The sequence below is a fragment of the Besnoitia besnoiti genome, chromosome III (assembly GCF_002563875.1).
Source record: "Besnoitia besnoiti strain Bb-Ger1 chromosome III, whole genome shotgun sequence".
NCBI classification, from domain to species: domain Eukaryota; phylum Apicomplexa; class Conoidasida; order Eucoccidiorida; family Sarcocystidae; genus Besnoitia; species Besnoitia besnoiti.
The window spans coordinates 4,274,471-4,287,513 of record NC_042358.1 but is presented as its reverse complement, the minus strand read 5'-3'; the positions used below and the strand labels follow the sequence as shown (position 1 = coordinate 4,287,513).

Here is a 13,043-nt window from a genome sequence, read left to right as displayed (position 1 = left end):
GCCGCATACGGGCACGATGCTGGAACTCGGGGGTTAAGTGTCCTCGAGCTAGCCCAAGGCGGTATGGACCGCTTTTTGCCACAAACGCTGGTGAAGAGCTGCCACGCGGCGAGAGCCGCCGCCCGAAGTGCCCTTTCTGATGCTGATACTTTTAATAGAGGACCTTGGAGGAAGGCACCACTGCGACCGGCAGCTCGAGCACACAGCAAACCCTCTCTCAGGAATCGCGAGTGCCACTCGTCAGCCAGCATTGCCATCTCCAGTGTGGTGGCCAACACGAGAATATTCCCGAACACGTGTTATAGAGCAGAAGGCGGGCTTGCCTCCCGTACAGGGTAGCACAGAAACGGAGTGACACAGCAGCTGCTGCCGAAACTGATATTGAGCCGCAGGCGAATTCCGCAGGTGAGGTGGGCTTCCAAGGCCTTTGTAGGTGTATCTGCGCATGAATGAGGCAGGTAGGTAAAACTCCACACAGGCAAGCGCCACACAGCGAAGCTTGGAGACCAAACAAGACCCCCAACTCTCTTGTTCCTAGATATACTATCTAAGAGTCCAGTGAAAAGATGTGTACAAAGTATATTGCATAGGGGCAAGGTACGGCATTTGCGGTCCTCTCGGTGCAGGAACTTTGTTCCGTACTTCAGTCCACCCACTGCAAGGAAGATTATAGCCTCTCCGATTGAGTACCGTTGAATGGTAATCAGGAACGGACTTCTGTGGACGCCCCTTCTGTAACGCCTCTGTCGCCGCATACTGTTTGCCTACGTCGGTTATACTTAAGAGGACAGCGCCGAACCCCCGCACACGCATGTTTCACGATTCGTCTACGGGGAGGCTTGCAGCCGGCGTTTCCAGCAAGACAGTTCTTTTATCTGACGAAGCGCAGGTCTGCCACGCTTCGCAGTCCCTATGGTTGAGTCAGATCTGGGTCTGCTCTTCGTTTGGAATGAATGGCCGGTTTCCACCCGGAAATACGATTTTTCCGGGTGCAACTGAGTAACTTTCGTTGCGGTGAGATACAGACGAACACAGCGTCCTCCGTCAATGGGTCTCTGCTGACAAGTATATTGCGAGAAAAACGCAGCTCTCGTCCTTCCAATCCTCGCCTCGCACAAGCTGTAGAGAGATGATGGAGATAAAATGATGCATGGACTGCCTCCCGTTCACCGTTCGAGAGGTTCACACGTCGAGGCACGAAGAGGTTTGCGTGTTCGTATGATACAAATTTCCTCGCATATCAAGAATTTCCCTCGACCCAGCAGAGACATCGTGTCCTGAGCAGTCCATGCTGAGAGTCTTGCTTCGTTTGCAGGTAGTTCGCTATGTTGGTCAGGAAGTGTTAGATACAGACACGTACCGGATGAGCACTGAAGTACATGTACAGTGGTAAATGAAACACCAGCGCTTGTTTGCATGTTGTGTGCCTGCCGCGGCGCTTATGGGTGTGCACATGCAAGGGCACCGGTCTCGTGCGCGAAATCACGCAAGATGTTCCTTCTTTGCTTTTTGGTTTTGCTGCTCAAAGCTGCAACACCAAGAAACGTATCAAAGGGTTCTTTAACTCAGCTCTGCTGCTTTTCGCACCGGCCCTCTTTTTCCCCCTCCCGTCTGTCTTCCGCAGCTTCCGCCCCCCCCTCCTGCTACCGCTTCAAGATGTGAGCATCGATGCGCCTTGTCTATTGGTATCCGACACGCGGATTTTTTTAAGAAACGACCAAGCCGACTTTTTTCTCCCCTTTTGTCGGCATGCTTTCTTGGTTCACCCCTCACATGAAGTGGCACTGGCTTCACCGTTGCTGTCGGAGCGCTGTCATGTGTCCTCCAGCCTTTCCAGGGGTGTTCCCCTGGTTTTTTTTCCCTCAGGAGAGACCAGCTCCTCTCCCTGGTCTTTGCCACAGAGTTGCTAATGTCGTTGGTTGACTTATCAGTCTTCACCGAAGTATACATGGTTCCTTCCCGCTTCTGTCGTGGACGGGTGTCGCTCGGGCATGCTCGAGCTCCAGCGACGTAGTGCCTTCATCACGCGGTGAGCGCCGCCTCTGCGCATTTCCTCTTTGGTTCCGCCGTGCGATTCTACGCAAGTTTTATGGCTCCCAGTGTTGGAGCAAGCACCTGTGTCTTCGGATCCCTTTAAGGTCCATGCTGTCTGTTTAGCGCGCGTTCTGCTTTCCAGACAGCGACGGGAGGCTGGCGACCACGCCTCTCCCGCCCGCGGGTTTCCGACCTCGAAACCGCGGAGACGCCAGCCGCTTTCCTATGTCGTCCTAGAGGCTATCAAGTTGCTTTCCAGGATCGCTTCGGCGGAGGACTGTTACCACCACAATCGTGCCCTGGTGCAACTTCTGTCTTCACTTCTCTTCTTTCGCAGCTCTTACCTTGGGGGTCCGCGACACTGTGCTAGCGCCAAACCGGAAAACAAGCCATGACGGCAGGTGCACCCGCGTTCGGGGTTCTTCCTCCCGCTCTCGACGGACCCTCCACAGACAGCTCCGAAACCTACATGGCCGACTCAAGTGTACATACACCGGCTGACTTTGCCGAGAGCTTGCTCGGCCAGGCGGCAGAGTTGAGTCCACACGAGCCGAGCGAAAATGTGACCTCCGGACGGGGGTTCGGCGGCAGCCTCGGGCAGCCGTCTACGGATCTGGTCAATGAGCACGCTCGGGAAGTTTCCCATGGAAACAAACTTTACGCGGAAGAGGGACATGAAAGCGGGGGTGCTGCCGCTATGGCGTGCGACTCCACAGGGAATAGGCCTTCACCGTCCGAAAAAGAAGGAGCAGAGGCAATCATCTACAGGCTTACGGTGCAGAGAATCGTTGGTACGTCTGGTAGATTGGTGCAGATCCCGTCGAGCGGATGTTTTTGTTTCTTCACTGGTTCGAAGCGGCGCACGAAGCGCGAGGAGCGTCCGATAGGCATCCAAACCCGCGTCGTTGCATGTAGACACACAAGGGCAACTGTGCAGCAGACTGTGCGGAAGTAGGGGGGAGGACAACATAAGGGAGGGAAGTGGCGCGGTCCACAGAGATCGTAGAACTGTTAGTGTACGGTATTCCGAATTCTTCAGAAGAGGGGGCATGCTGTGCATATCCGCGCGGATCTGCTTGGAGCGATGCCGTCGGAAGTCAACCTCACGGTTACGAAGCGAGCGGAGAGCAAGGAGCGGGTCGCGGATTTCCTCACGCTGCGTGCTGAACTGCCCAAGACATGTACGCATCCATACGATGCTTTTCTGAGAGGCCTGTTTCGGCGCGCCCCTGCAAATTGCCGTCGCCCTGCCCCTTCTCTTTGTCGCACCTGTATCCCTCGCGGTGATTTTTGCTGTTTTATTCGGCTTTTACAGACTTCATAAACATCTACTACTCTCTGAAGACCTCGGTGTCTGCGGCCTCGAGGTGCGCCCGCGAGAGAGACGCGAAAGACCCGGCCAAGTCTGCCGCGCGTGTCCCGTCGGATTCCTCGTCCGCGGCTTCTTCTCCAGAGAGCAGTCCGCGGCAAGCTGGCCTTCCGCCGCCGTCGGGCGGGCGCAGAGGCCTCCGGTGCGCCTGTCGCTGCGCGTGCTGTGCGGCGGAGGGCGCCGAATGCAGCCGCGCGCGCAGCGGAGGCGCTGGCGCGTCGCAGGCGTCCGCGGCCGCTACGCAGAAGGACCCGAAGACGCCCTGCGTAGACTTGCCGCAGGAAGGCCTCGACGTTCTGAAGGAGATTGCGCGAACCGGCCAGTGCCGCTATCCCTGGGCTCTCGTCAAGACGATGATGGCCGCCAAGATGGAACAGGTGCGGAACGCGCGGAGGGATACGCGAACGGGAGAGGAGAGGCAGAACACAGGGAAATCAGGAAGCCGCGCAGCTGTATGGAGCTCGCCACAGGAGTGTCGGCTTCCGAAAGTTGTTAAGGAATCAGAGGGCGGGTGCAGACCGGCGTAGGGGCGCGAATCGCCGGGCCCTGGTTTCAGGCTGATGACCGAAGTCTGCGGCTCCTCTGCGGTGTCTTCAGATGTTCACAGACATGGCCAAGAGCCGGATGAAGCGCCGCCTCGCGTTCGACTGGACGACGGCCAGGAACCTCTGCTGCTTCCAGGTCATGCAGTTCTTGAGGTAGGGACTCTATCGGAGAAAGAGGCGGAGAGTCGTAAAATTTTAGGCAAGAGAAACCAGAGGCCCGCCAGAGACGAGAAGTCGAGGGAGCTGCAGGAGGACACCTGGGTGACGAAGCCAAGGCTGAGCCCGGCACAGACAGAAAGAGACGAGGGCGACGGAAGACAAGGCGGAAGATATGGTCAGAGGGAGGGCGCACGTCGGGAGACAAGGAAGTCAACTGAAGCAGGAATTCGAGCCAGAAGGAGCGGTGCGACGGATAGAAAGAGCAAAGCAAATCTTAAGACCACTGCAGACCGCGGCGGTGCAGGGGGGCAAGGGTGGGGCGGGGGGGCAGAGGGGGGGCGAAGAGAGAGAGGGGAAAAGAGAGGCATGGGCTGATCGGAGAAGAGCGAGCGTCGAGATTTGAGGAGACAGCAGCGCCGTTTTCTGGATTTCCTTTTGTGCACAGGCCTCCTGTCACGGTACAGCGGCTTTGCGAGGTGCTCCTGCGACCGATGTATGCGGTCCCAGAAAAATTCTTCTTTGCCATGCGAAAGGTGAGGCGTGGTGTGTCTGTGTGGCGGCGTGAGAAGCCGCAGTGTGTCTCTTCTTGTTTCCGTGTATATCCACTCAACTTCATCTTTCCGCGTTGAGTTTCTACACACCCGTCTACACACATGCAGAGGCTTCGCTGCTCAAAAGTACGCATATATACAAGCACGTCTTCCAACCACCGTTTGCGAAGTGCTGTCTGTGCATGCGTGCGTCTCATTGTTTTCTATTCTTCTGCATGTATCTCGGGTTGGGATAGCTTTGAGGTCTTTCGCTGGAGGGTCTGTGTCGACAGAGCTGCTTCCGATCGTTGTTTCACGTCTGTCTCTCGCGTGCAACACGCGAGGCACGCCGCGACACCGCCGCTGGGAGAGTTGATGAGCTCGTTTTGTCTGGGTTTTCCTATCGCAGCTTCTCCTCGTACGCGGTTGCCTCTACGAGCCCCTGACGATTCCCGCCTTCGTTCAGCTGTCCTCGATTCCGGGTCTGCGCTTCGCAGAGAGTGTAGGTGCCTGCTTAAACTCATAGTCGTTCCGCGTTGCAAGTTGGCGTACGCAGGCCCCCCGACTGCGGCGCAATATCCAAATGCATACGTCTACACATGTATACATACATACAGATACGCATATTTGTGTCCAGGCAACCTTCACGTCTCACGCGCATGCGTCTGTTCCGCGTATATCTGGGCGTTGGTATTTCCTACACACAGCACCGTGCGGTCTGACGCGCCGCCTTCCGTGGGTAGGACCCAGCTGTGGGGGCGCCGATCTCTCAACACAATGACAAGATACTTTTCGCGTCTTCTTTTCCTGTGCGTCGTCGCGCCGCTGCTGTCGTCCTTTCGCGGGGATCCTGTCGTCTGCCGGCGTGCTCACGCCGCTTGCGTATGTTTCCTGTGTGGCTTCTCATGCATCCGCCGCAGAAGGTGTCTGAACTCTGCTCCGCGACGTTCTGGGTGAAGAATCCGCGCTCGGGGCTCTACGCGCGGCAAGCCTGTCCGGCGGCGACCGCGTCTCCAAGTTGGGCTCCAGGGGCCGCGCGGAGCCGCGGGAACAGCGGGGCAGAGGGCGCCGCGAGCGGCGAGGATCCTGAGGCGGACGAGCTGCTGAGGAGGCAGAGAGGAGAGGGTGCTCGCGGAGGCGAGACGGAGGAACCCAGCGCGCCGGCGTCGCAGGAATGCTGCACGGCGTGCTGCTGCTGCAGAGACTGGCTTAGGGATATCGACGACGGCGAGCCTCTTCCGCCGCCGTACAGCGCCTTTCTGCTGGCGCCGTCCGCGCCCTCGAGCTGCCTCGGGGCCGCCAGCGACGCAGGGGACGCGGACGGAGACACTCGCAGCGATGCGGGCGACGGCAACCGCCCTGCAGCCGCGAACGCGGGGAGCTCCGAGCAGAGGGAAGGTGGCGGAGGCGAGGCGGAAGACGAAACAGGAGGTGAGGGGCGCGACGCAGGCGCCGAAGGGAGCGGCGGAGAAACCTGTGACGAGGAAGCGATGGCGGATGCGGACGGCCAAACGGATTCGTGTGCTGCAGAAGAAAGTGGCGCCGCGTGCGCAGACCAGCTGCCCTCATGCTCTGTCTCTGCGCCAGCTGCAGAGGCTGCGTCGCCGGCAAGGGCGGAAGAAACAGGCCGGTCTTCGCTGGTCGATTCCCAAGGAGAGGAGGGGCAGGGACGAGATGAACTTACGAGACACGCGCGCAACGAGCTCGCGGCTGAGCCTGAGAAAGAAGATGGCGAACGAAATGCAAAAAACGTCGTGGAGACCTCCTCTCCACAGACGCGGACGGACGCACTGAAGAGTTGGGCGGCAGGCGAGAGCGCGGCGTCCTCTCCGTCTGAAGCGACGGACGGGGCAAGTGTACGTACACCCCACCCGTCGGAGTCGGGCGGCACGGGTGAGGACGCCGACCAAGATTCCTCGCATGCCTTTGCAGAGGGCGAAAATCTCTCACCGGAAATGGGGACTGCGCGAAACGGCCGGCCGTCTGCCGGTGCAGCGGACGCGCTCAGCCTCGCTGCGGAAGAACATGCGGAGTTGCTGGCGGGAGGTGCAGGGAGCAGGGCTTCTTTGAGTAAAGAAAAAGAGGCGAGCGCGCAGACGCAGAGCGAGTTGACGTGGACGAGGAGGAGAAAAGAAGCGCGAGAGGGCGACGAGGGAGGCGAGTGTCAGACCAAGAAACAAAAGTGTTAGGAAGCAGCGGGGCCCGGGGCTTTGCACGGAGAAGGGGCGGAGAGCGCGACAGCGGTCTGACCGAGACGCCAGAGAAAGAAATAATGCACCGAGGAGAAGACAGAAAGATAGCAGGAGCAGAGCTCAGAACAGACTGAGAAAAGGGCACTCGTATAAGTGAGAGAAGAATCTGCCAATTACGCAGGGTGGCGACGATATAGGTGGCTGCGAGATCTCCACCACGAGCTGAGGACACAGAAAGGGAGGCGACCACACAGAACGAAAGAAGACAGAGAAGGGCAGGGAAGGGCGAAATGAGGCGTTTCGTTTCAGGAGCCTGCCCTGGTTGAACTCTCTGCCTCGAGACACGCCTCACCCAGGCATACGTATGCAGACTTCATATTTCCATATAACCACGCAGCATGTGTAGATACATTAATATGAATATATGTATAAATATATATACATACATTACATGCATGTGTGCTCGAGGACATCTATTTTGCTGCGTATTTGGTGGCAACGGAGGGATGTGCGCAAGTGGTAAAGATGTAAAGATGTGTCCGCGCATGCTCAGCCGATTGTTTTGTGTAGGGCGAAAGGAGAAGGGGGGGGACCCCGCTTGTTCTAACTGTCTCGCCTGGAGGAGAGGCGAACCAGAGAGTTCGAGTTCGGAGGAAATTTAAGTTCTGCTCGACCTGTCGGAGCGCGCGGGTGCCATCGCCGTTCTCACTCAACGTGCACACTCTGTCCGCGGAAGCGATTCTCCGCTCTCTCATGCAAAGCTCATCTGCCTAGGTATCTGTCTACCGGCCAAATCGCGTATCTCGCAGAGACTATCGAATTTCTGCCTCCATCTATACCTGGCGCAAGTCGAAACTCTCTCTGTCCAGAGTCACGATGTGTAAACCTACACATATATATAAGCAGAGGCGTTTACTTAAACAGAGCGACTGCATAAAAAGTACCTACACATATGCGTACGCACCGGATTGAGGCGGAGCCTCAGCGTCTTGAATGAGCACGGACGTGTGCTGCTTAGATGATAATAAACATTTCAACTTTCGGATTGTTGCCTGTGTAGGGGGGGGGCGAGGGAGGGCAGGAAAGGTTTGGGGCGAGGAAACACACAACTAGCCGCTTGAGGAAGCCCAGTATCTAAGTAGAGGTTAACAGTTTTGCTGTTACCCTTTACTCTTTGACAAGTTATCGCTCCACTATTTCCACCGAAAACATGTGTTTTACATGAACGTCGCGCCGTTGGCGTGCGCGCAGAACAGGAAGGGGGATCTGCTTTTTTTGACTACCCAAAAATGGAAGTATGAATGGATGTACGCATGCTCAACCTATGGCCTCACGTCTCGGAGGACTCTCGATTCTCACATGCCCCGTCCTCGCTGTCGGAATTCCTTCTTGATACTGCCGGTAATGCGTCTCTCCGATCTGCGGATCTGTCTCACACACCTCTTGGGTTCCCGTTCCTTTTGGCCGCGACGCGACTCCCGGTATCGCGACCGCCACGCGTTGCACGAATCAATTCTTGTAGACTAGCGGTTTTTCATCGAGAGAACGTGGAGCATCCCGGCTGTCTATGGGATATTCGATGTAGAAAAAGACGAATTCGGAAGATGAGTCCCAGTACCAGCCAGCTTTGCTGTGTGGCCGTTCGAAACAGCTCTCGCCGGCCGGCAGTTTCTCGTGTTTCTCGGATCTGTTTTCCTAGCGGTGCATATCACGTGCTCAAAACAAGTCTAAAACGGGGCCTTCCGCCGGAGGCATAATGGCCTGAAGGCGCTCTTTCGGTGTTTGTTTCGGCGAGGAGGTTGCTGGGCCTCTCGGAGCGACTTCGCAGCCTTTATACCGCATTTGGTTTTCACGGCATTACAGACGGCTGGAAAACCGGGTTCACGCGTCTTCAGTGCTTTTCGTCGTGCCTTGATCTGCTGCACAAAGAGAAATTGACAACACTATACGCTTGTTCAGCCTCTTTGCATCTGTCGCCGCTTTCTAGATTGCGTGCGGCCACGTAGATTGACGAGGTTCATTTCTCTCTTCTTTCGCCCGGACTTTTCACTTCGACTGTCCTCTATTCTGCTTGCACTTTCTTCCTCCACTGGTTACCGGTGACAGCGCCTCCTTTGTTCTCGTCCCCAGTCTGCGTCCCCTTCTCGTTTTCCTGCGTTTCTTCGTCTCATTATTCCTCGCGCTCGTGAAGCCTTGGTGACTGTTTTTTTTCGTCTTGTGTGTTTGGCATTCGCTGTCGTTGCCGGTCTAAGCGCGGTTCCGCCTGCGCTTTCTCTTGACGGCGACCCCCTTCCGGTCTGATCTCGGTTCCTTCCTTCTCCTCTGCTCTACTGGACTGATCAGAGAAGCCGATGGACACTTCGCAAGTCCCTCCGCCGAAGCCCTGGGAGCGCAGAGCGCCTCGGGCGCACGCTGCGACTCCTAAGCTCGCGCAGACCTTCGAAGTCGACCGCTTGCGCGAGACCGACCCCGCTGCCCGCCCAGCCGCCGCGTCGTCTCTATCCCCTGTGCCTGCTCGTTCCCCTGGCACCCCAGCAGAAATGCTACATCTGCCGGCGGGAAACGACGACGGCCAGTCCGCTGTGGCGCCCCTCTCTTGTGCGCCTCCCGCAGCGCGAGAATATACAGCGACGGATTACAACAGAAGCTACACTAGAGGAGCAAACGTCGAACCCTATGCAAACAGCGCGTACAGCTGGAACACGGGGGGAAGCTATCCGTATCGCAGCGGAGACTTGTATGGAGGAAACAGTTATTACGCAAATGCAAGCGGGAGCTCGTACTACGGCAGCCACGGCGGTGTGGGGTTCGGGACCTCGGCGCCCCTCTACGCGTCGTACGCGCCATACAGAAACGGTACGAGCTGCGTGCACAATTAGTTCCTTCACACAGTCGTAACTTGCATCAAAGCTAGATTTCTTGCGTGCGCGGCTGCGCGTAGGGCGTGGAAGCGCGTCCCTTGGTAATACACGTGTCTCTACATTCATGCATCTTTATGGAGGTGTGTACTGCGGGAATAAAAAATCCCGCATCCACATGTGCAGATATATGCATGAGCGTAGCTCGGCGCTGCGTTGGTGATGACCCTGGCATGATAACCTTGGTCTTGTTCTTGCATGTTGCCCATTGCACCGCGTCTGCGTGGTTTCTTCTGTTCACAGGTTTGTCGCTTTCGCCGTACTCGTCTTCGCTGTATTTCCCTGGGGGGTCCTCTTCGGGCGCTGCGGGTGGGTCGTCCGCGCCGTTCTCGTATTCGTTCCTGCAGGACACTGCTGAGGGTTTGGGTCGCGTCTCGCTTCTCCTCGACCTGAACGGCTGTTTTTTAGACCGGCTCTGTGACCACAGCTCGAATCTCCTCGTTCGCCTCACGTCGCTCTCCGCGTCCTTCGCACAACTGCGTGCGTACCTCGCCTCGACTATGAAGCGCCAGTGTATCAAGGCTTGCGAGGCTGCGAGAGCTTTCAGAGACAAGCACCCCGCGCTTGCGCTCGCGGCCTCGTGTCCCGCCGCCGCGGCGTCCTCGAGCTCCTCGGCGTCCGCTGGATTCGCACCTGAGAAGCCGCCGGCCCTCCTCCCGAACGTCCTAGCGGGGTACATCATCACAGTTCTTCTGTCGGTGCGGTTCTCGGGGGAGGCTGCAGAGGCGAAGCGCCTCGCCCTTCTCAGCGCGCTGTTGCGCTACAACGTCATCGACTCGGCCATCCTTCGGCGAAAGAAAGTCGAGTGGAGCCGCCGGGAAGCACGTGCCTTTGAAACACGAAAACGGCTGGACGGCGACGGAGGACCCGCAGCCTCCGCGGAAGGAAGGGGACGCTTGAAACGGGTGCACCGCGCCGGGCTTCGTGGAGGCGAGGACGAACGGCCCGAAGTCGTCTGTTGCGACTCTTCAGTGAAACAGGCCAAGGAATCGCGGGGGCGGTTGAAAACTCGCTTGCGGGTTGCGGAGATGGAAAGAGAGCGAGGCAACGACAAAGCTGCAGACAGATCGAGAAGGCGAAAAGCCGAAACAGCCGCGTATGCCCTCCTCGAGCTGCCACACGGCGTGGCCTCAGACTCCGCGGACGACGCGTCCAGCACGCACGACGGTTCGGCTTCGGAGCCGCAGTGGTGGAACGAGGAGGAAGAGGAGGAGCGAAGCAGTGGCAAAGACGAAACGCCGACGCAAAACATCCCGAAAGGGAGAGGACGAGACGAGGGCACACGCGACGAGCGGGGAGCAGAGCAAAGACGCGAGCTGCAAAGAAGCCAGAGCGAAGCACAAGAGAAGCAAAGATCAGGCAGAGAGCTGCTAGAGAAAGAACCAAGCGAGAAAGATGTTGGAACGAGCAAAATTAAAGAAGGCCGGACCGAGGGAGTCGATGGAGGATGGCGGGGCAGTCTGCGCATAGAAGACGTACGAGGAGAGAGTAGCTCTCACGAAGAAGAGTGCATCGAAATAGAGAAAGAGGAGGCTCAAACTCGGGTTTGCTGGAGCGAACTTAGGCGCGCAGCTGTGGAATTGAGGTATGTATCCTGCGTAGGGGCACAGCGACAGGCAGAGAGAAGCGTGCGACTCAGAATGCTGCGCGCAAGACGCTGACATTTTCTTCTACGAATTCGTTCGCACAGACATGAGAATACGCTGAGTGCGGTTAAACGTGCACTTATCAAATAGTACGAGTATCTCATATGCTTCGAGCGTAAGCGTTTACAAACACACTTTGCTTAAGCTGTGCATCCAACACAATCATGTGTGCCCGCTGCTTGTGGAAAACATAAGAAGTTTTTCTTTTCTCCCTCTTGCTCGATAGTTTGTTAATAAGAACTATAGAATCGCAACACGTATATGCAAGATCCATATCAATATCCGTGCATCCCTCTGTACAGCGTGAAGCTTGTAAATCTGGATGAATGTTGACAAGCTGTTCATGAAGTAGGCCCGCGCGTACTTGTATGGAGAATGGATAGTCTTTTTCTGCTTTTTCGTCTTTCGCATTCCTGCAGGGTGTGCTGCATCGCCCTGGTGAGTTTTGTACTTTTTCTCGGTCGGAGATTCCGCATCCAGAGCCTCCTTTTTCCACGAGGCGGAATTCCACTCACCGTGCGGCTGCTGTTGCTCGGGGCACTCCTTGCCAGAGCCTTCGCCGGGAGGAAGACATTTTCTCTCTTGAGGGAGGAATGCGGCAGAAAAAAACTCAAAGAGGCTGTTCTGCGTTTCCTAAAGTCCCTCACTGGATAATGCCCCTCTTGCGGGAGCCTATACGTAGTCCTCTCTCCATCGAATGTTGTGCGCCCGCACGTGCGAGCGGAGAGGAAGGAAGGCGGAAACAGAGACAAAATCTTGAAGCGCCCTCCTGCTCGCTGCAAGGAAAACGCTTCAGGAAGGTTTCCGCATCCTCAACGCAATGCCGGCGCGTTAGACACGCGGCGAAATATTCAGTACATCAAGCTATTCGTAGCTACGTAAACACATGAAAGCAAGATATGCATGGATGCAGACACCTGCTTACTTGGGTATTTTGTTTTCTCTTGGTCTCGTCGGGCTCGGCTGTCTCAAGTTGGGTTCTCGCAGACGCCGATATATATATATTTATCTAGGTATCGATGCATTCGCTTACGGTTTTGCTCCCAGTGTTGACCGCCTAGTTTCCCTAGCGCAGGAGTCTGTGGCCATCTCGACTGCTCAAGCTTTGTTTCGGCAATCGGTTTTCCATCGCTGTGCGGCAAAAACGGGCTGATCTCCAAGTCGCGAAGAACGGGCTAAGGCTCTGATGGCAGCTCTTCGTTGAATATCTGAAATGTAGGCCGTGTCGGCTCTAGCGGAGAGAGTGTAGTGACTTCGGATATCCAGTCTCCGAGCCCACAGTGTTTCTGCTGCGTACTGAACAACCCATGGAGCTGTCGAGACACCCGTGCACTCGCATAGGCCAGCGTGTCTATGTGACATGAGCACGTAAATGTGTGCACAGGTCGCATTTGTCTCTGATCACTTCTGAATCCCTGCGTAGACGGAGAAACTCTCTGGTATTGCCCGAACGGAGGCGTCTGGGTCAAGCTTCCCGTCTGAAAGCAGGCAGCTTCTGACGTCCCCTGTTAAGCCGCTACACGTTGTAGACTATATAGATACGTATGTGAATGAGTATTCACTGAAGCAGCTACGCGAGCGCATGTTCGACAGACGTGTTTCTTCCCTTGCACAAGTCTGCCGGGGGGAAGCGTCTAGCCAGCGTGGGTC

The 13,043-nt window shown here is 56.6% G+C and overlaps 2 protein-coding genes across 2 annotated transcripts; both read left to right on the top strand.

Moving 5' to 3' along the window:
* Positions 1-2,425: 2,425 nt before the first annotated feature.
* BESB_048720 (uncharacterized protein) lies at positions 2,426-6,826 on the top strand (the record flags this gene model as incomplete). The annotated part of the gene is made up of 6 exons (XM_029363323.1): positions 2,426-2,825; positions 3,350-3,780; positions 4,001-4,101; positions 4,553-4,640; positions 5,047-5,139; positions 5,558-6,826. 6 exons carry the CDS (start codon positions 2,426-2,428, stop codon positions 6,824-6,826), a joined length of 2,382 nt encoding a protein of 793 aa, XP_029220689.1.
* A 2,354-nt stretch (positions 6,827-9,180) lies between these two features.
* Positions 9,181-11,483, top strand: BESB_048710 (uncharacterized protein; the record flags this gene model as incomplete). The annotated part of the gene is made up of 3 exons (XM_029363322.1): positions 9,181-9,685; positions 9,991-11,332; positions 11,438-11,483. The coding sequence occupies 3 exons, from the start codon at positions 9,181-9,183 to the stop codon at positions 11,481-11,483; spliced, it is 1,893 nt and encodes a 630-aa protein (XP_029220688.1).
* Positions 11,484-13,043: the final 1,560 nt, after the last annotated feature.